The sequence below is a fragment of the Schistocerca serialis genome, chromosome 6, assembly GCF_023864345.2.
Source record: "Schistocerca serialis cubense isolate TAMUIC-IGC-003099 chromosome 6, iqSchSeri2.2, whole genome shotgun sequence".
NCBI classification, from domain to species: domain Eukaryota; kingdom Metazoa; phylum Arthropoda; class Insecta; order Orthoptera; family Acrididae; genus Schistocerca; species Schistocerca serialis.
In genome coordinates this window covers 477,960,986-477,985,568 of record NC_064643.1, presented here as the reverse complement: position 1 = coordinate 477,985,568, position 24,583 = coordinate 477,960,986, and the positions used below count along the sequence as shown (strand labels likewise).

The 24,583-nt window shown below is 43.9% G+C and overlaps 1 protein-coding gene across 3 annotated transcripts in view; it reads right to left on the bottom strand.

Moving 5' to 3' along the window:
- The window catches only part of LOC126483888 (S phase cyclin A-associated protein in the endoplasmic reticulum), a 607,888-nt gene that overhangs the window by 145,295 nt on the left and 438,010 nt on the right, over window positions 1–24,583 (bottom strand). For all 3 annotated transcript variants that reach the window (XM_050107144.1, XM_050107145.1, XM_050107146.1), the window contains one exon: window positions 356–490. In XM_050107144.1, coding sequence (XP_049963101.1) covers window positions 356–490 — 135 coding nt within the window. The remainder of the gene's footprint in view (window positions 1–355; window positions 491–24,583) is intronic.

Genomic DNA, 24,583 nt, shown 5'->3' with positions numbered 1-24,583 from the left:
AAAAGGAATAATCAACACGTCTAGCGAAACTAACTTTCTGAAGCACGTGTGTACAATGTTTTGAAAGTGATATTTTTTGGATACCTCAGCTCCTCTCGATCGTAACCAATGAATTAAATATCAAGGAATGGTACAACGTGCGTTTGCAAATAACTGCAAAAAGTACAACGATTAAAATATTTCCAATGTTGAGATCCGTAGCCGGGGACACAATAAGTAAACCTCAGGTGTCGACACGACTACGAAGCATATACTTACAATGGAAAGTATGTCTACAACATTTTATGATACAGTTATGTTCCACCTCCGTTGCACACCGCGTCAGAAATGCCACACGATTAATAAATTTACTTACCTAGCTGCAAGCGTCGACAGAAGCTCGAGACCAGCTAGTAGAAAGTTGGCTCCATTGGGGTCGTTGTCGATAGGGTCCCTGACGCCCCCGCAGTAGGCTGCCAGACGGTCCACAACGCCCAAGCTCACAGTGTAGCTGCAACAAGCGGAACACCACCGACGATAGTAAATACGGTTCGAAAAGCACCAACACAAACACAGTTAATTACGTTTTCATCTACTACGGCCGTAAGTTAATCACATTGCTTGCATGTTGACTTGAAAATAAGCAGTTCCGTAAAACATCGACAGGCTCATTTAATAAAAGTACGTCACTGGCGGGTGAGCGACAACGGTGTACTGCGTTAGTCATCGTCTTAAAATTAAGAGTTATATTTTTAATCACCTCGTGGGATTTTTTTATTACAATGACTCAGAGAGAGCGTTGGTACATGTACCTATACAACATCAAACAGCGACACAATTTCTGCTGTGTGTAGCCCGAGTGGTTAGCGTGCAGAAACAAAGAAGAGCAGTGTGTTCCATGAATAAATACTTACATAACTACATTCTGCCAGATGATGATGTTGCTCCTCTCATATCTCAAGTATGTTATAAGAAGTACTATTATACTCGCACATAGCTGCCGCGATTAGCCGCTTCTCTTGAATGGATCTAGGGTAACCCGTCCCTCATTCCAAAATTACAAAACGAGCAAAACACAAAATACAACAAAGTGGAGTTCACAAAGCATTCGGTAATGACAACGAGGTTGACAGTGCCATAAAGGAGATAGAACTCGTCCGACTACTGCCGGTATTGTCCATAGTGCAAACGAGCATTCTCGCTGCACTTCGTAACGTTTATCTTTACATCGCTATCCCAGTGCTCTCACTGCACACAACTTCGCCGTCCACGATCAGTCTGCCGGCCACTGTGGCTGAGCGGTTGTAGGCGCTAAAGTCCGGAAACGCGCGATTGCTACGGTCGCAGGTTCGAATCCTGCCTCGGGCATGGATGTGTGTGATTTCCTTAGGTTAGTTAGGTTTAAGTAGCTCTAAGTTATAGGGGACTGATGACCTCAGATGTTAAGTCCCATAGTGCTCAGAGCCATTTGAACCATTTTGAACGATTAGTCTAAAATAAACACAAAAGATCTCTAAGTCTTGAGTACAACGGTTTAATCTTCTGTTATGCCTTAAGCTCATGTTTTGTTTACGAAGAGACAATACAAAACTACACTGGTAACATTTGGAAATGTAAAAACATATCTGTAACATTGACTGCCGAGTCTACACAGGTTCTGGGTATCGTGAACGAACAGATCTAGCTGTGTGTCACACGACCGTTGGCTTTAAAAATACAGTTAATCTGATGTGCTGCTCTAAGATGAGACACAACATACTGTATCTGAAGGCAAGCTACTGCTCTCTGGTATTGAATGACGAGAATGTTGACACAAAAAATACATTTTATACGAAAGAGCACGGTGGAACAACCGCACGACAAAAAGAAAAAGACAGGAGAGGAAGAAAAAAAAAACATCGTGCGGATCCGAACATCCCCCAGTTTTCCGGTCTCCCCCTTTTAGGTTGCATCCCCCGCGTCCCTCGGTGCGCGGGCAGTAACCGGGAAGTTTCCGGGCGACCAGCTGTCGCGAGAGGGGTTGAGGGGCGGGCTCCTAAAAAGCTTCTTTAGCCAATATGGTTATTAATGGGCGGGGCACGCGGGCCGGTCTCCGGAATCACTTTGCGCCGGCCGCGCCGCCAGCGCCCCCGCCCCCGCTACGCCCCCGCCGCTCTCACGTCAGCGAGTGCGCGACCCGCACCCCCAGCCACCCCAATTTGCGCCGGCTGCGCGCGCGGCTCCGAGCTAGCGGCCCGCCTATGAATTTTAATGAAGTCTCCCGGAATGATATTCATAATAACGACGCGGCTGCGTTACACAGCCGCCCCACGGCCCGCCGGCCGCTGTGTACATTCAATTACACGCGACCGCCGCGCCGAGACGGCGAAGGCTCACGTATGTGCACAAGCTCGGGATGACGAGCCACGTGTTACAGAGGATCCCGCATCTTACAGTTACTCAACCGAGGAGACCACGACTTCCCTCCTGTAGAAACTAACTTCCAGCTATCAGAAAGCGACCGAAGATAAAAATAACCTAATATCAAGAGCAGGCGATGATTACAAAAGATGGTTGACTGTAGGCCCAGGACTGCCCTTGCTTGCCATCTCTTCTATATATGTCATTTTTAGCTCATTATACACAACGTAGTTAAGAGTGCTACATCACCATCAACGGTTAGGCGTTCCGTCCAGTGCCGCTTCAGAATTGTTCGCGCCCTCTCTTTAACCCTAGAGTGGGCGCGCCGTTATATTTTATACACCAGAGTCACTTTTTACACTCTACAGGAGAAATGGTAAGTTTTACAGCCACCTAATTGTGGACAGCTTTCTAGTCACTGTTTAGCTTATGTTTAGTTCTGTCAGAGCGATTGCAGCTTCAAAAGTTAACAGCAGCAGCGCCGTACTTTATACACCACGCGCCTTGTCGAGTAAGTACTATTTCGTATTATCAGCGTTATCTCTTGTGCTACAAAGTGGTAGGCCCATATTTTAGAGCTTTCCGTTATTATAGATAATTATAAAACTAGGGCAACCACAGCTAAAATAGTTCTACATGACTGATTGACAATTCATCAGTAAACAGTTTTTTAGCACGGGTGTTAAAATTATTAAACATAAAACTGTATGAAAGTCCAATAGTCCGCCGTAGCTGTATTCATTCAAGTCAATTATAGACCCATACAACCGATTTCACAACTTTTAACTTGCATCTTCTTGTGTATATACATGCTATGTCACATGGTATGGTGTGTAGTTACAGAATGCCACAGAGTGAGGCGTAGCGCCGTATAACGATCCTGCCTTGGAGGCGGTTAAGTGGGAGATGTGTCTCAGAGCTGGTAGTGACAGATGACGACGCGAGACTGGACGCGCACGTAGTTTATGTATCAGCCGATAGAGGACAATATTGGATAGGGGGACTCTGATTTTAGTTTCGATTGTGAACACTAGAGTGCACAAAAGTAATAGAAAGTTTTTCATAAACTGTTCTAGCATTTTCATAAAGTGTTACTATTTCTTTTTGTGTATGTAACATGTTATAAATGTGTTTTAGCAGTATGAATGATGCGTGAGTGTGGTTTAAGGTTAATATGAAGATAATTGTTTAACGAGTTATGTAGTAGGATTTATAGTGTGGGAACATTTCGAAGAAGTATGAATATGAACGAAGGGGATTTTTGTGGAATAGATTTGTAAAGTAAGTTTATGGTAAAGGGAAAGTTAATTCAGGTATAAATAACAATAGTAAATAACTTTGTGCATAAACAAAACTTCAGCATATCAGATAATTACGTCGATAAAAAGTGCGATTGGTTATGGATGAAAAGCGCGGACTGACGCGGGAGAATGTTGTTTTGCTATTGGCTGTTAAGTAAACTGACCAATGGTAAAGCAATATTCATCGCGCACCTTTCTCTGCTGGTAGAGAAGACTTACAGTATTCTAGAGTAGAGTGAGAGCCTAGCCATGAAACAGTTCGGACGTGTGTAGTAGTAGTAGTTCCGACGGAAATGAGAAGTTGCCGGATCTAGCAGTGTTTCATACATCAAAAGTGTTGGAAAGTGACGGCATAATTATTCCGATGTGTAGAAATTTCGGAATTTTTAAGTGAATTTTGTGATGAGAAAAAGACATATATTCCGCGTGGCGTATTGAGCAGGTCGGTGGCTAAAAACTGTGACTGCATTTGGTACCGACAGACTTAATATTTGACGAGCATTATCAATCAAAAACAATCAGTATTTTTGTAGCTATTACGTTTTCGGGAAATGCAACACCATAAACTTGCTAACGTGAGTGAAAGGGATTGTGAGTGACTGTGTTAAGACTAGCACGAGCTTGGCAGTGATACTTGTTCACCTAAGTTTCAGAATATATTAGTTGAGGACAAAATTTCCAAACTTTCATTTGTGTGAAAACTTTCTCCTGAAATGTAGATTAGTGACTTAAATTGCAGCCTGGTTCACGTCGAAGTACAGTAGGTTTCACTCGGCTTTCCTACTGATGATCTGCTGAGACAATGTTCACAGGTAGGTGCAGGTCCGTCGTAAAGGGACGGAAAGAAGCGCCCCGCCCCAAGAGTAACTGTTGGAGTGGCTATGCAAAGTTCTAAGCCCTCCTCAATTGATAAAAAAAACCGTCATCAATTTATAAAAAAAAACATCATCCATGATTGTCATGTCTGTGTTAAAAATCACGAACAGTCATCAACTTACTGATTAAAATATATTCTTGTTGGCCAACGTCAAGCAACAAAGCCCCTATAGATGTTATCCAGGGAAGTACCGGGCCCTACAGTGGCAAAAACCGATAAGCTTATGTGTGTTTGTCACCGAAATAGCAGCTGACAACATAAGCTACGACCGCCCCGTGTGTTGTCGAAGCGTGTGCTATGGCTGCTGTCTGGCATTTCAATAATTCTGAGCGAATATCGTCTATTCCAGGGTTCTCGCTTCGGATTACATCTTTCAGTGTTCTATCAAATTCTCTTTCCAGTATCATATCTGCCTACCGTTCTTCATTTACTTTCTCTACCCTTTCTATAATATTACCCTGAAGGTCTTTTCTCTTCGAAATATTCACTACACCTTTCAGTTTTCCCTTTTCAGCTTGGTACTTGGCCTTGCCATCTGAGCTCTTGATAGACATACAGATGCTTCTCTTTTCTCCACAGGTCTCTTTAATTTCCCTGTAGGAGATATCTATCTTCCACCTTGTTACGCTTCCTTCTATAACCTTGCATTTCACATCTAATCATATCAGCTTTGCAATTTTGCCCTTTCTGTTTCTCATTTTTTAGCGTCTGTATTCTCTTTTGACTGCTTCATATGCAACAGTTTTATGTTTTCCTCTTTCGTCGATTATACTTAATGTATCGTGGTTCATCACAGGATTTCTGCTGGCCTTTGTTACGTATTTCGTCCTCTGTTACCTTCACTATTTCATCTTTCAATACTACCCCTATTCGTCTTCTATTGTGATAGTAATCCTTGTTTCAGTCAGTTGTTGTCTAATGCTATCTTTCAAACTCTCAGCAACCTCTGGTTCTTTCTACCTATTCAGGTCCCATCTCTCCAATTTTCTACCTTTCTGTATTTTTCAGTTTTAACCTGCAGCTCATAAATTACGGACAGAGTCCATATATCCCCCTGGAAATGTCTCGCATTATCTATCTTATCATTACATAATAAACTTGAAACCTTCCAATGTCTCCAGCTCTCTTCCATGTACACAACTATCATGATACTTCAACCAAGTGTTGAATTATGACTGTTGTTGTATGATGATTAATTGAAATGAATGACGATTAAATTATGTTGTGTGTGAAAATTCTACGAGTCGACGTCCTTTTTATTCCTTTCCCTCAGTCTATATTCTCCTACCAATTTTCCATCTCTCCCTTTTCCTACTACCGAATTCCAGTCGCCCATGACAAAGTTTCGTCTCTCTTAACTATGTCAATAATTTCTTGTATCTCATCAAACATTCTTTCAATCTCCCCATCATCTGCAGAGATAGTTGGCATTTCAACTTTTACTACAGTAGTAGGTGTTGTCTTCGTGTCTGTCTATCTTAGCTGCGATAAAGCGTTTATCATGCTGGTAACAGAAGCTTACCGTATTATTGTTTTCTTATTCATTATTAGGCCCACTCCTGCACTGTAATTATATTAGTCTTTATTTATAACGCTTAAGATACTGACGTGGCCAAAGTCCTGTTCTTCCTGCCACTGCACTTCATTACTGCCTACTATATCTAGTTTCAACCCGCCAATCTCCCTTTATGAATTATGTAGCCCATCTATCCGATTAAGATGACTAACACTGTACGCTCCGACCCGCAGAATACTAATTTTTATTTCTCCTAGTGATGACGTGCTCCTGAGAAGTTTCCGACCGGAGTTCGGAATGGAGTATTATTTTACTTCCGGAACTTTCTATCCAGGAGGCCATCATCATAAATAATACATAAAGCAGAGCTGCATACCCTCGGAAAACTAACAATAGTAGTTTCCCCTTGCTGTCAGCCATTAGGAGTACGAACACAGCATAACGCATTGGCTAATGTTACAAGGTGAGATTAGCCAATCATTCAGATTCTTGCTTCAGCAACGACTGAAAAGGCTGCTGGCTCTTTTCAGGAACCATAAGTTAGTCTAGCCTCTCCAAAAATCTTCGGCTACATTACGGCTACCTCTATCGTTGAGGCTAGCAAGCCACCCCACTTCAGTATGGTCCACAGTTCATGGGAGATGGGGGTTGTTCTGTACATTACCAGGAATAAAACATATGGCCTTCAGGGTTCATTATTAACAACACTGCACCTTACAGTGTGATATGTCGACTGTGTTACTGCATGCCATTTCTGCACTACAGCATATTATCTTAACAAATTTAAGACATCACATTATTTTTGGCGTAACTGATTTAACAGTCAAACTAAACTCATTTAACTGGCAGAATTCGCATCTAACGTAGCAAGCCATAATTATAAATTTAAAGTTCGTCTAGCTTTGACCGTTCACCTAAAATCGAAGATAATTTGATTAGTGATTGCGTTTTTTAGCATAACAGCTATTGGCTGGGATAGGATGGTTCAAATGCAAACATCTACATGTGCTCATCGCTTATTGGCTGTCGTTTTGTGGCCGTAGCTCCACAACAATTCATTTAGGACCTATTTTTATTTCGAAAATTTGGTTGGATTCGACGTACGCTACCCTTCTCTGACTCCGTAATATCAGGATGTTTCTCTGCACATCGTATATTAAAGTCATTTTTTCCTTCAGTTCACGTAGTGGCAGGATTATGACTGGCTTATGCTTCTGTGGAACTATTATTTATTCTTACTTTTTGGAACCTAACAAAGTAATATGAAGAAGCCTGAAAAATATCCTACAGTTCGGCATTAATAAATGCTCTTAAATATTTATACGTGCATTTTCGCGAAATATTGTGCCTCTATCAACTGAATGACACGTTACTGGTCTTATAGATGCGCGGAAGACAAGCAACTCTGCTATTATTGGCGTGTCCTTTCTTTGTACACGCAAGATCTGCCCACGATCTTCACCCTAATATGCATTCAAGCACCTAAGCGGTATTACGGAAAAGATCGTACAACTATTTAATAAACAAGAATTGGAACCTGCCCTTTTATTTACGTGCGGCTGAGCCCCGTCTCAGATCTTTACGCCATATTCCCACGAACTATTTTAAGGTAAAATAAGAGACTGCTCGCATTACACACCGCGCTGGACTCGCATTCAGGAGAACCAGGCTTCACTTCCCCGCCCAGGCTTACGTTTTCCGTGGTTTCCTCATACCGCACAAGCAATAATAAGAATTCAGTTGCAAAAAAACAAGGAACAGTTATTCCTTTCCACACAATAAACACTATAAACGAGCAGCTAGTTATGCATGGCTGCAATTACTAGCAATGCATCATTCTTGAAGTACACAGTTCGACCGCTGCCCAAAAGTTGATCGATTTTTATGAAACTTATCGCAACGTAAGAACACAGCTTGAGGTCGAAATTCTTAGGAACCGTAAATCTAGGGTCCAATTTCTTAAAAATTATATTAGTATTTGCACACAGAAAAAAATGTATTTGTGTTTGAATATCGAAACGTTATTTGTTGCTATCGAAGTATTTACATTAGCTGGTAATGGTTGTCCATCATTCACTAGACACAATCCATTTCACACCACCTGATCTTCTAAGCTCCTTGCCGCTTCTGACAGAATTACAATATCATCGACAAACCGAAAAAATCTTTTGTTTGAATATTAATTCGAACTTATTCTTTAGTTTCCTTCGCAGCAAACTCAATATACAGATTGAAGAACGTTCCTTCTCTAAGAGATGTTATCAATTACCTATGGTATTAGTTTCACCGAGAAACAATATAAACAAAACTTAAAATTTCTATTGTGAGGCGCAGTGTCCAATCGTGTCGCGCACAAAACGTTCTAAAAAGTCTATAGTTTTTTCCTAACAACATAGAAAGTGATAGAAGACTGTTGTTTTGTGGAACTGGACTACGATATTACAAGTCTTTATCCGCAAGATGGACAATTTGTGGTGATTACATAAAACGAGAAAAATCCACGCCCTTTCTTCGTATGGAACGTTTAGTTGTTGTACACTGTAATGTCAGACGGGAAATGAATACGACAATACCTGGAATGTCTAGTTATTTTAAGTGGTACGGTAGTAAAAGTAACGGCGATTTATACAGGTTAAAAGATATCTAAATAACAGTTAAATTACATTATGCGGTAAATTCTAAAATTCATGTTTATTTTCGTTCCTTTCGTATAATCAGCTTATCCACCAGTGTAAGGCACCAGGTGAGGTAGTTTCCATTTTTTTAGATGAGTCGTCGGCGTACGCCCGTGTTTCCAACAGGCGATAGTCGCATGACAATAAATGCTCACATATTGCACAGAAAACTGTTCAAATTCTCCGCCGACTCTAGTATAAAATTTTGCCCGTCCAGATAATTCTCTAGCCTTATCTCCCAAGTCCCATAGTGCTAAGAGCCAGCCTTATCTCCCACAGATTTTCTTATATTCCACCAAGACGACAGAGTCCTTCCTTTTTTTTCTGTGACACAGGCTTTGTGCACACGCTGAACTATTTTTCAATTCCTCGATTACCTTATTCCACTATTGAAGACATTCACATTTTAACTTTAGATCTAGAAAAAAGTGTAACTCACGACAAAACACTGCCAACGTCGTTGCAAATATCGGAGAAATGCAAAAATGTTTAATAAATGCGTACACTGAAGAATGGCACGTATTTTATCCACATATTTAACGTGGTACGTAGTTACCAGTTGTGTGACAACGCACGGGAGTAAGCTAGGGATGTGTATTGTGACATCTGATGACGAGCAGTGGATATACAACCTGTATATCGTGCAATCCGGCGAACGGGAAACACGGATTATAATCACAAATCTTCCTTCATTAGCATGGCGAACGTAGTTCTGCTAATAGTGGTACACTCAGGAGAATGGAATCATCCCACGTCCCGTTTTCCCTTCCCCTCACCCTCCCACCCCTCTCTCTCTCTCTCTCTCTCTCTCTGACACACACACACACACACACACACACACACACACACACAAGCGCGCGCGCATTCTTTCTCTTTGTCTTTCTCTCTCTACAGTGAACTGTGCTTCACGAACCAATGCGTATATACAATCTCCTCCTTGTAGCTGCGACGTCATATCCGGCTATGTACTCGAAAAGTACTGCCGAGGTGTCAGCGCCGAGCGTTCCCGAGAGGGGATGAGGTGGGTTGGGGTTGCGTGGGAGGCAGCAGGGTTTCGACACGGAATTTTATTCATGGAATCTTTATATCAGTGGGGCGCGGCGGCCAAACAAACTGCTCATTCGTAATACAATCTCGCTAATGCAGGCGGCCGCTTGCAGGTAGTTTTGCCGGGAGGGCAGGATATTGAAAAACCTCAGCGCCCGCTATTGCCACTTGTGCAGCACAGAGTCACTCTCAGCCTCGACTATTGGTTTTAATTTCGCCCACAGCCGACCAACTCTGTCCTTCCGCCTCTTCCAGCAAACGTAGTTTCGCACGAATGTAATAACGGAGGCTCTTACAGCCCCAGCAAGCTCCAGCAAAACAGTTACTGTCGCAGTGACGCAGTGAGACATAACGTATTGCGCACGCATTCATCTTTCTTTTGCTACTTGGTAAAAATATTACAACTAGCGATATCTTTAAAATAACCAACGAACGTGAACCGGGCAATGAACATACTTGGAAAATCCAGGCTGTCTAATGAGCATCACAAATATTTGTTTGTCACGAATTTAATCTTCTATGCTTTTGGTTTTGCAACTTTTTTAATGTAAGTCTTAGCTACGCAGTATTTGCAAGAGTTTTCTGAATGGTATAATTTGCTTTCCATAAGTGGTTTGGCTTTGAGCACTATGGGACTCAACTGCTGTGGTCATCAGTCCCCTAGAACTTAGAACTAATTAAACCTAACTAACCTAAGGACATCACACACATCCATGCCCGAGGCATGATTCGAACCTGCGACCGTAGCAGCAGCGCGGCTCCGGACTGGAGCGCCTAGAACCGCACGACCACCGCGGCCAGCTTTCCATAAGTCAAACACATAACTCTTTCTTTTAAATTAATCATATGTGTTGTTTCCTACAAGCAAGCCGTTATTATTTGTTCACTGAGGATGTTCTGCTGTGTCTGCGCCAGACCCTGTACACAATGATACTCTTGAGAGGGCGCCACACCACAGGCAGTCTCAGGAGGGAAAGGCCTCAGACAAGGCCGCCCGATACGACTCCTATTTGGCAGGTAGCTTGTGTACAACCTAAAACGAAGGACTAAGATAATTTAGCTCAACAGCGCTTTGTTTTTGAGAGAACCACCCCTAAATTCATCACGCACAATCGTCTCAAAATTGACTGGATCGGTAGATAACTGAAAATTGAGCATTCTTCATCATCATACAGGGAGTCAGAAAATGCAGATTTTCCTAAAATGCAGATTTTCCTATAAGTCGAGGAAAAAAATTATTACGATTGTCCCTTACGTTTCCATAAGGTACACCCTGGTGAATGAAAGCACCGCTGGCATGGAGATCAAGGCATTCTACATCTACATCCATAGCCCGAAAGCCATCTGTGTGTGTGTGGCGGAAGGTACCTTGAGTACCTCTATCGGTTCTCCCTTCTATTCCAGTCTCGTATTGTTCGTGGAAAGAAGGATTGTCGGTATGCCTCTGTGTGGGCACTAATCTCTCATATTTTATCCTGGGGGCTGGGGGAGCGGAAAAACGTCACCGATTCCCAAACGAATTCTGCAGTTTTGTTTATTTGTACTTTTTTGCATATCGAAATTGGTGGGAATAGGACGGTTAATAATGTAAGTAGACCAATACGGAATAATAACAAGGTAGGCAAATAAATATCTCACAGGGCTATGATTAGTACAGAATTAAGATTTTATCGTTGTATGGAAACAATTCCTGCGAGTTTGTTACAATGGACCATAGGCAGTCAACCTAGGCGATGCTTGTTTACAGTCAGGCGCGGAATGGAATTTCATTTTGGGGCTTTAAATTGGCAAAACCCAGAGAGAATTGCATAACAGCGGGCTTCAATAACGATTTACAGCATAATTCATGATAAACTGTTATCACCTATTTTAAACGATGTTGTCTTATGTCTGGTACGCATAAAAATTAATTTAAAAAAATATTTTGAACATAAACCAAGTCTGTTTTTCGCCGAAGCTTCGCAAGGAAGCAATGTGTACTAATGGGGAAAAAATCGCAACGTCAAGGAGGAGTTGTGCGACAGAAAAGTTGGTGGGCATATTTCTACATCTGAAAGATGATGTCTATTCAAATTTCGCGCCAGCTGCATAAGATCGTGCTAGTAGCGCCAATAAGAGGACGCAAATCAGGTTTGCTTTAAATACACGATGTAGCGGTCGTGAGCTTTTGAAGTTGGACGTGGTGAGTTCATGTTAGTCAAGAATGTCATTAAGGTGACCAACACGCCGTTATCAATAGCACACTGAGTTAGAACGACACTGTGCGGTAACGCTTCGATAAACTGGATGTTCCTTCTTCGATATTGCAGAAAGACTTAGCAGGAATGTAGCCACTGTACATGATTGCTGGCACGGTCGTCACGAGAATGTATGGTCGCAAGAAAAACAAGTTCCAGACGGCCACGTGGCACCACCGCGAAGGAAGACCATCGTGTTCGGCGTATGGCTCTGGCGTGTCGTACTGCATATGCAGCAGCAACCTGAGCAGCAGTTGGAACCGCAGTGACACGACGAACTGTTACAAATCGGCTACTTCACGGTCAGCTCCGAGCCAGACGCCCTGTCGCGTCCATTCCACTGACCCGCTCACTCCAGTGACCCCAAACCACCGCCATTTGCGACTTCAGTCGTGTCCAGTGAGAGCTCACTGGAGGGCAGGGTGGATTTCTACTGGTGAAAGCTGGTTCTTTCTGGGTGCCACTGATGGCAGTGAGTTGGGTAGGAGGAGGCCAGTTGAGGGCTTGCACCCAACCTGTCTGCGTGCTAGACACACTGAATCTACAGCTGCAGTTATGGTCTGGGGTGCGATTTCGTACGACAGTAGGAGCACTCTTGTGGTTATACCATGCACCCTGACTGCAAATCTGTACGTCAATCTGGTGACTGGACCTGTTGTGCTGCCGTTCATGAAAAGAATTTCTGGGGGTATTTTCCAATATGATAACGCTCGCCAACATGCCATTGTTGTAACCCAACATGCTCTACAGTGTCTACTTGTTGCCTTAGCCTGCTCGATCACGAGAACTGTCGCCAATTGAGTACATATGGGGCAGCACTGGACAACTCCAGCGTCATCCCCGACCAGTATTATCCAACCGACCAAGCGCAATTGGCATGGGACTTCATCCAACAAACTGTCATCCGGCACAATACATGCATATCTCAGTGCTTCTACTCAACCTTCTGGCGTTTACATCGGTCATTGATGTACTAGCACCTCACATCTGTTTACTCTCACATCTGTTATCTCGCGCTTACATTAACCTGTGACCTTGCAACGTTAATCACATTAAGGTTCTTCCTGCAGAGCTACTCGCTGTCTTGGAAGTGGATGCTAATGTGATTCAACCCTTCCCCTAGTGCGTCCCAGATATACTCTAAGGGATTCAAATCGGAAGAGGGACCAGGCCATGTCATGCCATACCATGCGTACAATATCTTCCGTGTCCAAGAAAACATCAACCACCCGTGCTCTATAAGGTCGAGCATCATCGTGCATCAATACGACATTTGGGCCCATAGCACAACGCAACAACCGCAGATGAGAGCCCAAGATCTCGTCACGATGCCTGACAGCAGTTCAACATTCCCGATTCACCCGCACAATTTCATGAAGAGGGGTTCGAGTGGTAAGTATAATCCCTGCCCACACCATTAGGGATCCCCCTCGATATCGGTCTCTTTCAACAGTGTTTGGTTCCCGATATCTTGTTCCCCGTTCCCTCCAGATGCGAACCTATCGAGAATCACTCTCTAGACTAAATGGGGACTCATCTGTGAAAACAATATTGGCCCACTGTTCGACCGTCCAGGTGGTATGTTGATGACTCCACTACAGACGTTCCTTCTGTCAAGAGTGTGGTGTGTAAAATGGCACAGGTTACGTTCGCCCTTACCAGTGCTGAGCAGCCTACCTGATAACTTAATAATAACACCTGGTGATTACTGTAAATATACGTGTACGATGTATTAAGAAAAAAAATATGTTGTAGATGAGCCGCGAACGTCGACGAAAAAACAGGTGGTGAGCGCGCGCGACTTCAGCGATGCAACAACTCGCCTTCGCTGGGTCCAGAGATGCTGCCTGAGCGACGCGCAACAGCCGGCCGCTGTCGTACAGAGCCGACAACAGCAACGAATAATTAATTAATTGTCAAAAGTTGGCGTGGCGCTGCGTGTTTGTTCGTTTTAAACGGTTCCTATGGTATGACATAAAGAGTTAGTTAGTTCCCATGTAGACCTCTCACCGACTAAGTGGATATATCGGTGTGCGTACAGGTCCGATAGTAGAGCGACCCACTGCGTGGAGTAGTGAGGCACCGCAGCTGGCTGTTAAGGCTTGGGAGAGGGAAAGGAGTTTTGATTGATGGTACCAGTATTTTAATTTCGGTTCAGTTCGCGGAGTCAGCGTGGCTATTTAGTCTGTTAGGCCCCTGCTCATATGCGTGGCTGTGACGGTTGTTTCCTCCCAACGCTGAGCAACGGAATATATAGTGATTCTGTGGAATTTTCTGAATAATCGCTGGTGATACATTGGTTTTGGTGAGTTTACGTGCACGCGCTATCAATTGATTATCGTCTTGTGGACAGTTTCTGTCGTAAAGTTTGCTGTGGTAAATCCAGCGTGAGCCTGGTTAGATAGAGTAGTAGATTTGTAGGTGCTGAGTTTTTGGGAATCGGTGGAACCGATATCCTGCCCGTGTTGTACGATTAGAGGTCGCGGCTCGCCCAGAGGTAATTGGGTTGTTAGCCGTAGTGTTGAAGTGGTTTGGTAGTGGTGTGTGTGTGTGTGTGTGTGTGTGTGTGTGTGTGTGTGTGTGTGTGTGTGTGTGTGTGTCGAGAAGGGAAAGCCTCGAACACATGTTCGTAGTTGTTGTTTAAATACCACTATCTTACAGCGGACCGAGAATTGGCTCGAATAAATACGAACTGTTTCTCTATATTGTGATAGAGTGCACCAGTAGTTGAGTGGATAAGCGACGAGAAAATAAAGGAATCATTTTACAAGCAGCACGCAGTTAAAACAAAACACGTCTGAAGAGGTTCAGAATTGTTTTAAATTGTCGCTTAAGATTAGATTTAAAGTGGCGGTGGCACTTAGGGTTTTTGTTTAATTTATTTATTACTGAATTTCCGTGTTGTGGGATGTAGTCTTTGATGGCACTCGCTCACTTACGTGAATGAAATTGTATTGAAATACCTAGAGAAAATAAATTCAAGTTTTTTGGGTTAACATAAGCCTTACGTGTATTTAATTAGTATCTAGTATGTATGTGTATGTGTGCGTGTGTGTGTGTATTTTACGAGAAAAGAAAAGGGTGAATTCCAGAGACCTTAATACCGCGTTGCAAGACACAAGTATACGTTGGCATTTGTAAGTTTGCCTAATCAAAAGTTCATTGAGTGAGTGGAACCACGATAAACCTACAGAGGGTAGATATTCTAAAAAGTTAAAACGATTTCATTGATGGAAAGATTGTTTAAGTAAATGCTAGTAGAATTGAGGTTGTAATTTATTACAGAAAGGTCAACGATTACATCAACGACAAAGATTATTAAATGTGTGAAGTACGTGACGTCGTACTATTTACATAGTAACGCTGGGCTAAGTGAAAAGAGATTTAGTGGTAGCATAAACTATTTCAGTTCTTATCGATATTGGTGGAAGCGTCTTAATACAAACTGGTCATAACACGACGGTACATGGAATAGAAATTTTGTAGGCAATTAAAAAGTTACGAGTCTTTTCCAGACATAATGTACTGCGTTGTGAGAACTTCGTTGTGTGGAGAACAATTGCAAGCTAGATGGGGCATTTATCTCGACATAATATAAACAGGTACTGTATTTAACGAGATTTGATGTTTGGATTCGACCAGTAGCTTAGATAACAAGGGTTGTTATCTAAATCGACCTATCTCGTAATAACTGCTTGATATTGGTGATCATTGTCATTAGAAAGTTTGGATATGTCTATTCGTGGTGTAATTGTGTCATTGTTCGATCTCGACGTTGTGTAAAGTAAGTATGCTGTCTTTCATTATTCGATATTCGAGCCGGCTGCATATTCAGTGGTTGAGGTTGCCGCAGTAGTAATTATCTTCAATTTGTTCCTTGAGAGTACGATTACGGAACGAGCTAGACATCGAGTAGTCGCCAGGCGCTCCACTACGACTTGAATCTTCTAAAATCATATAGCGATCCACAGTCATAACATCTACTGTGAAATTAAAAACTGTACCTAATTACAGCTGTAGTGGTAGATTGGTTTGCCCAAGTATTTTGCGCGGCAGGAAGTCATACATTAACGTCATAGCGACGCTGGTACAGTGCGATCCATTGTCGTTGTAAGTTCGATCTTGGGTACCGCCAGGCGGCGCGTTACAAGAGGGGGCGTACAGCATGTCTCCGACAATAAAGGCCACTCTGCCGAAGGATTCTGTACACCTCTTGCCTCGCTACAAAACGTCCAGTGGATGCTGCGAAGTTAGATGCCAGTTGCAGTGCAGTATTAGGGCGGTACCATCGTACCCTTCACGCCGGTTCAATTTACAATATTTACACACAGCATAATTTTAGAAATAATAAAGCACTGAAGTATGAGGGGCAGGGTGAGAGGCAGGCTACGTGTACCATGCACACTGACAAACAGGAACTTCGAGTGCACAGTTTCAGTACAAACCATCCATCTCCAAAGTATGTATAAACCTCCCATTATAGAATATTAAAGCATTGAGATATATTCACAACAGCAATACAATGAAGATATAATATAGCACACTGGTGAAAGTAAAAAGAAGTGCAATTCAACATGACAAGTGTAAGTCTACCTTTTCCTTGGACAGACTTGAATTCATAAAAAACTGCTGTAGTTAGTTACAAGTCATTCTCTGCTGTCCGTACAAAGATTTGAACCAAGCTGTACCCCCTCATACAAAAATATATAGATATGCACATGAGAGTTGCTGCCAAATAAGGAGTAGTATGCGACCTACAACAAATCATGGAGTACATATTATTGTGTAATGTAGGTGGCGACAGTGCTGCTTTCTAAAGTAAGATCATACAGGAGAAAAAAATTTAAGAATAAGGTTCTCAGCAAAGTGACAACTTCGAGTGCATATTATTTTTGCAACAGGTACTTGTAAGTGTGCAATTAAAAGTACAACATACAAGTGTCATCATTTAAGAGGAAAAAAGTCTCAAGAAATTAAAATTTCCTGTATCGAGAGCTGCTGCCTGCTTGTTTCATATCCTTGCAATTGAGTATCCGCGACTGTCCACGTGGAAACTGGAGCGTTGGCTAGGCGAAAAGACCTAGCAAGTCGATGAGACTAAAGGAAACTAATTCAGGTCATTCCCGTTTGTTGGAAATAATTACTGTAACAAAATTCTTCATTCAAGTCTTCCTGTAAATTTTTCAGATGACAGTTTATCCAAATCAGCAAAGAGTACTGGAAGAAACGATGAATGTGCATACAAAATAATTTCAGCTACATCCCTCCAGATGTAATAAACGTACGAACCGCATGTAATCTTGTTTAAATTATCGCTCACCATTCAATGACAAAACCCGTGTGAACTTTGGTAATCTATACTTTAATATTCTTGAAAAATCCCCGCTAGTGGGTTGGTGGTTTTTTTTTCTTTTTTTAAAAAAAATCTTGTGGGACTTAACTGCTAAGGTCATCAGTCCCTAAGCTTGCACGCTACTTAACCTAAATTATCCTAAGGACAAACACACACACACCCATCACCCATGCCCGAGGGACTCGAATCTCCGCCGGGACCAGCCGCACAGTCCACGACTGTAGCGCCCAAGACCGCTCGGCTAATCCCGCGCGGCGGTTGGTGTTTCATTTTCATAAATATGTGAGCACAGTAAAAGAAAATCGAATAACACTAAGACCTTTAATCACTGTATCTTTGTATTTTGATAGTAACGCTCAGACTCCTCGTGATGTTTGAATGATGGTTTCTCTTGAAGGTGCGTCATTTCAAAGATATCTTCCAGAGTACTCATCCGATCGTCAGCTGTCTCGTGAATCCATCAACTTTAATTTAAATCAGGAAGCGTATGTAAGTGAAAACAAACTGCTAACCGCCGACAAGCTCCGCAACATCGGGAAATACACTTATGGCGTATGACAAACATGGGTCATACACGAAAGAAGTTTTAGCCACCTCTTATGCAGGTTGTTTAGTGTGCAACTGCACATGATCATGGTCACAAGGTCATAAGAGGAAAAACTGTTCTGTACACGTTCTGAACTTCGCATAGCATCCGGTAAGATCTATAAGTAAATACAATCATATATACAGGCTGTCATAGAGGAGTGAGACATTATCTTGGCTGTCAGTGTTCCACGTAGCTACAGTATGGAGGAATATATTTGACTGCGCGCATTTCTCTATTGAAAAAGCACATGTGCCTTACGTCGTTTTAACGGCAACAGAATGGGCTGCATGACGTTCTGGATGTGTTCTGCTCTGTTAAATATTCCCTCAACAGGGGAACAGAGGGGCTAGATCCTAGTTTACGTGTCTGCACATCATGATACCGCAAGCGGGCCCTGAATTCGGCTGCCTGGTATACTCCCGTAAATGCTACTCTCCTGATCCACGTTGTACTCCCGAGCGACCGAAACTGCTCCAAATATTTAATACAACTTCACCTATCAGTCCTAGAGAGGTGACGCAGCGCTAATACACTGGACTCATATTCGGGAGAACGGCAGTTCAGATCCGCATCCAGTTATTCCTATTTTAGGTATTCCATGATTTCGCTAGATCCCTGAGACAAATGCCAGAACGGTTTATTTGAAAAGGAGATGAACGATTTCTTTCCCCATCGTTTCCAAATCAGAGTTTGTATTCTACCTATGAAACTCAGATTAATGTACGAGTAGTGCTCAAGGACGGTGTCTCGACATCATGACCACAACGTTCACTAAAGCAGTACGCAGCTCGAAACAGCAGAACACTCAAACAGCAAATTAGGTGCGAGGACGCAGTTCATCAAGTTTACACTCGAGGCACAGCGCAGTGCTTCATCAAATCATCGCCTTTACGGCTTGCAATCATAATTAATCGAATTTTTTAACGTGAAGTGCTTCAGTGCCAGCCAAACACTAGACAAAATTATATGAGTTTAAGAGATGTTTGATGTTCGTCAAAACCTGTACAGTTTAGTCAGTTTTCCCAATTATGAGACCTGTTTGCCCTGACACAGTGAAATTTGAATTCTTATGCAGAATACTTTCTTCTCGGCTTAGAAAAGGGTTTCGGTGGCATTGTAATGAAATGAACTGAACACCAGCTCATTAGCATTTAGTGTAGTGTAGGGGGAGGGGGGTGACACTCTTATTGCTTCGAATGTACTTTACTGCTTAACCGTCTCCTGAATTCTCATCGCATGTCAAACTATTTTCAAACAGGCAGTCCGTGCGATTTAATTCTTTTATGCCACCGACTATCAAGACTCGCATCACAGTTTCAGTGTGGTCGACTTTCATCTGCGACTATGTCAATACTGTGAGCGATATTAATCAGCTGCCGTCTTGCTTGGCGTGTGATCTCCATAGCGCCTCCCCCCCCCCCCCAAATCCCCTCTCATCGCACTTCATAGACAAAGATACATTCGTTTGAACTGGAGCGTTCACAATGGAACACTACACTGCCTCACCGAGCCACTGTGACCCAGCAGTGACTCATCCTCGCCACATATAACGGACAAGATCACTGTGTTCACAGCAGTCACCGCCTCACATTGATTACTTTGAATTGGAGTGTTCACACTGGAACACTGATAACAGATACAGCGCTGCAGATTTGCCAACCGACAGGCATTCATTTCTGAGAAAGTGACGCGAAATATTCATTGTACACTACTGGCCATTAAAATTGCTACACCATGAAGATGACGTGCTACAGACGCGAAATTTAACCGGCAGGAAGAAGATGCTGTGATATGCAAACGATTAGCTTTTCAGAGCATTCACACAAGGTTGGCGCCGGTGGCGACACCTACAACTTGCTGACATGAGGAAAGTTTCCAACCGATTTCTCGTACACAAACAGCAGTTGACCGGCGTTGCCTCGTGAAACGTTGTTGTGATGCCTCGTGTAAGGAGCAGAAATGCGTACCATCACGTTTCCGACTTTGATAAAGGTCGGATTGTAGCCTATCGCGATTGCGGTTTATCGTATTGCGACATTGCTGCTCGCGTTGGTCGAGATCCAATGACTGTTAGCAGAATATGGAATCGGTGGGTTCAGGAGGGTAATACGGAACGCCGTTCTTGATCCCAACAGCCTCGTATCACTAGCAGTCGAGATGACAGGCATCTTATCCGCATGTCTGCAACGGATCGTGCAGCCACTTCTCGATCTCTGAGTCAACAGTTGGCGACATTAGCAAGACAACAACCATCTGCACGAACACTTCAACGACGTTTGCAGCAGCATGGACTATCAGCCCGGAGGCCATGGCTGCGGTTACCCTTGACGATGAATCACAGACAGGAGTGCCCGCGATGGTGTACTCAACGACGAACCTGGGTGCACGAACGGCAAAACTTCATTTTTTCGGATGAATCCAGGTTCTGTTTACAGCATCATGATGGTCGCATCCATGTTTGGCGACATCGCGGTCAACGCACATTGGAAGCGTGTATTCGTCATCGCCATACTGCCGTATCACCTGGCGTGATGGTATGGGGTGCCACTGGTTACACGTCTCAGTCACCTCTTCTTCGCATTGACGGCACTTTCAACAGTGGACGTTACATTTCGGATGCGTCACGACCCGTGGCTCTACCCTTCATTCGATCCCTGCGAAACCCTACATTTCAGCAGGATAATTCACGACCGCATGTTGCACGTCCTGTACGGGCCTTTCTGGATACAGAAAATGTTCGACTGCTGCCCTGGCCGGCACATTCTCCAGATCTCTCACCAACTGAAAACGTCTGGTCAATGGTGGCCGAGCAACTGGTTCGTCACAATACGCCAGTCACTACTCTTGATGAACTGTGGTATTGCGTTGAAGCTGCATGGGCAGCTGTACCTGTACAAGCCATCCAAGCTCTGTTTGACTCAATGACCAGGCGTATCAAGGCCGTTATTACGGCCAAAGGTGGTTGTTATGGGTACTGATTTCTCAGGATCTATGCACCCAAATTGCGTGAAAATGTAATCACATGTCAGTTCTAGTATAATATATCTGACCAATGAATACCCGTTTATCTTCTGCATTTCTTCTTGGTGCAGCAATTTTAATGGCCAGTAGTGTACATTATGCTGTACACACTGTACCCTTGAGTTTAGATTTTATTAACACGGGCCGGCCGCTGTGGCCGAATAGTTCTAGTCGCTTCAGTCCGGAACCACGCTGCTGCTACGGTCGCAGGTTCGAATCTTTCCTTAGCATGGATGTGTGTGATGTCCTTAGGTTAGTTAGGTTTAAGTAGTTCTAAGTCTAGGGGACTGATGACTTCAGATATTAAGTTCCATAATGCTTAGAGCCATTTGAACCATTTTGATTAACACGGAAAATTTTGTAAGTGAAGCAGAAAGCCGTCCTGCTATTTGGGACGTGAAAAGCGATGACTATAGCAACAAATTGATGAAAACGAATGTGTGGCAAGAAATTATAACGAAGTTTGTGACTGATTTCAATGAGAAGAGCATGGATAGGAAAAACAAAATTGCTAAGTTGTATGTTCTTTTTTCAAATTTAATACCTTATTTTTCAAACCATAAAAGGCTAGCGAAATTTAGTTGCTACCCCTGTACGAGTCCATTTCACTAACTAATTAGTTGGCAATACCTGCGGTGTCGGACACCAGTGATTCGAGAGTGTTCACCACAGTCACCAGTGTCCCAGTGTGAAACGGGGCTAATATGTTCTCTTATGACACGTGTTGTTTTTATCATCCTCAAGTACACTCCTGGAAATTGAAATAAGAACACCGTGAATTCATTGTCCCAGGAAGGGGAAACTTTATTGACACATTCCTGGGGTCAGATACATCACATAATCACACTGACAGGACCACAGGCACATAGACACAGGCAACAGAGAATGCACAATGTCGGCACTAGTACAGTGTATATCCACCTTTCGCAGCAATGCAGGCTGCTATTCTCCCATGGAGACGATCGTAGAGATGCTGGATGTAGTCCTGTGGAACGGCTTGCCATGACATTTCCACCTGGCGCCTCAGTTGGACCAGCGTTCGTGCTGGACGTGCAGACCGCGTGAGACGACGCTTCATCCAGTCCCAAACATGCTCAATGGGGGACAGATCCGGAGATCTTGCTGGCCAGGGTAGTTGACTTACACCTTCTAGAGCACGTTGGGTGGCACGGGATACATGCGGACGTGCATTGTCCTGTTGGAACAGCAAGTTCCCTTGCCGGTCTAGGAATGGTAGAACGATGGGTTCGATGACGGTTTGGATGTACCGTGCACTATTCAGTGTCCCCTCGACGATCACCAGTGGTGTACGGCCAGTGTAGGAGATCGCTCCCCACACCATGATGCCGGGTGTTGGCCCTGTGTGCCTCGGTCGTATGCAGTCCTGATTGTGGCGCTCACCTGCACGGCGCCAAACATGCATACGACCATCATTGGCACCAAGGCAGAAGCGACTCTCATCGCTGAAGACGACACGTCTCCATTCGTCCCTCCATTCACGCCTGTCGCGACACCACTGGAGGCGGGCTACACGATGTTGGGGCGTGAGCGGAAGACGGCCTAACGGTGTGCGGGACCGTAGCCCAGCTTCATGGAAACGGTTGCGAATGGTCCTCGCCGATACCCCAGGAGCAACAGTGTCCCTGATTTGCCGGGAAGTGGCGGTGCGGTCCCCTACGGCACTGCGTAGGATCCTACGGTCTTGGCGTGCATCCGTGCGTCGCTGCGGTCCGGTCCCAGGTCGACGGGCACGTGCACCTTCCGCCGACCACTGGCGACAACATCGATGTACTGTGGAGACCTCACGCCCCACGTGTTGAGCAATTCGGCGGTACGTCCACCCGGCCTCCCGCATGCCCACTATACGCCCTCGCTCAAAGTCCGTCAACTGCACATACGGTTCACGTCCACGCTGTCGCGGCATGCTACCAGTGTTAAAGACTGCGATGGAGCTCCGTATGCCACGGCAAACTGGCTGACACTGACGGCGGCGGTGCACAAATGCTGCGCAGCTAGCGCCATTCAACGGCCAACACCGCGGTTCCTGGTGTGTCCGCTGTGCCGTGCGTGTGATCATTGCTTGTACAGCCCTCTCGCAGTGTCCGGAGCAAGTATGGTGGGTCTGACACACCGGTGTCAATGTGTTCTTTTTTCCATTTCCAGGAGTGTATTTACTTCGCAGCTTATCCATCCCCCGGCCCTTCCCCTCAAGAACTTTCATGTTGTCAACTCAATTTGCGAACTTCTTATTCTAGTTCTCTTTCGTGCCACAGCAGATATTGTATTCTGTGAAGAAAATAATACAAATACCATTTCAAGTAATGAAGACACACCTTCTTCCAAAGTCTAACTTTTTTACAAAATATTACGGGTAGTGACGTTACCCAGACTGACGATGGCACTATTGTGGGGCGCACCACTACACTTTTACACAAACGAAACAGTAACGGGTTTTAGAGAATCTTCTTCTCTCGGCAGTGTATACGTCTGTTAGGTTCCTATTCCTTCCATGCTAACGTGCAATCCTTTTCTTCACTGGTACTTTAAGGGTTATTTCACACTTGTTCGACAGCCATCTAAGTAACACCGTGTACAAGGATTGCCGCCGCGGCAGTTTCAAACTTATCCGGTTGTCGTTGTGCACGGCAAGACATGGTAACTCCATTTTTCTCTCAGCACAGTCCTAGGCAAATGGAACGTGAACAGATGATAGCATGGGTTTTAGTGCAGAAAGTTCATCAAATAATGTGAGGAACATAGTGATGGATTACTTTTTGAAAACTGGCAGTTTTCTCAAATATAGTTTCTGGAAAGATTGTTTTTATTCCGTTCAGTACAAAACACATTTCTCGTGTGTGTGTGTGTGTGTGTGTGTGTGTGTGTGTGTGTGTGTGTGTGTGTGTGTGTCCTGTCTTTCCATTTTTCTATAGTTCTGTCCCACAAAACTGACTGTTCTTCCACTACAGACATCAATCGCTCGGTGCCTATATCCCGAGTCATGTGTAGGTCTTGGAGAAGAATTTACGAAAGTAAAAAGAAAGGCAAATAACGGTAGAACCATTAACCTAATCTACGCGCTGTTGTTGCTGTGGTTTGAAAGATGTGAATACTCCAATATCCACTACCCCACAGTTCATCCTGTCAATCGCTGGACAGCTGTCCTCTGCTGTAGGAGTGCCCGGCAGCTCCGTAGCTGCCGTGTGGCATTTGGACGGCACTGGTCCGTGCTGCGAACATGTCAAAGTCGCCGTGTGATTTTCTATATCACAACCGTCTACACGGTGCCGTGTGTACGGCGGTCGCACAAATGTGACATACGCCTTACTCTTGACTCATTACGTCGGTGCTTAAGTTTGTAGCGTTTTCCTATAAGTTCAATAAACACAACAGATGTACATAATAGACACTTTAATCATCAACAATATAGTCTCCAACACTGTTTAGAACGGTCTGCCAACGCTGGGGTGACTTTTCGGTTCTGCGACAGTATAAATCAAGTGCTTTTGAAGCAAAGAATTCGTCGGGCCATTTCCGGAGAGCATTTTCATCAGAAAAGGAAGATCCTTGACGGTTATTCAATAGAGAGTG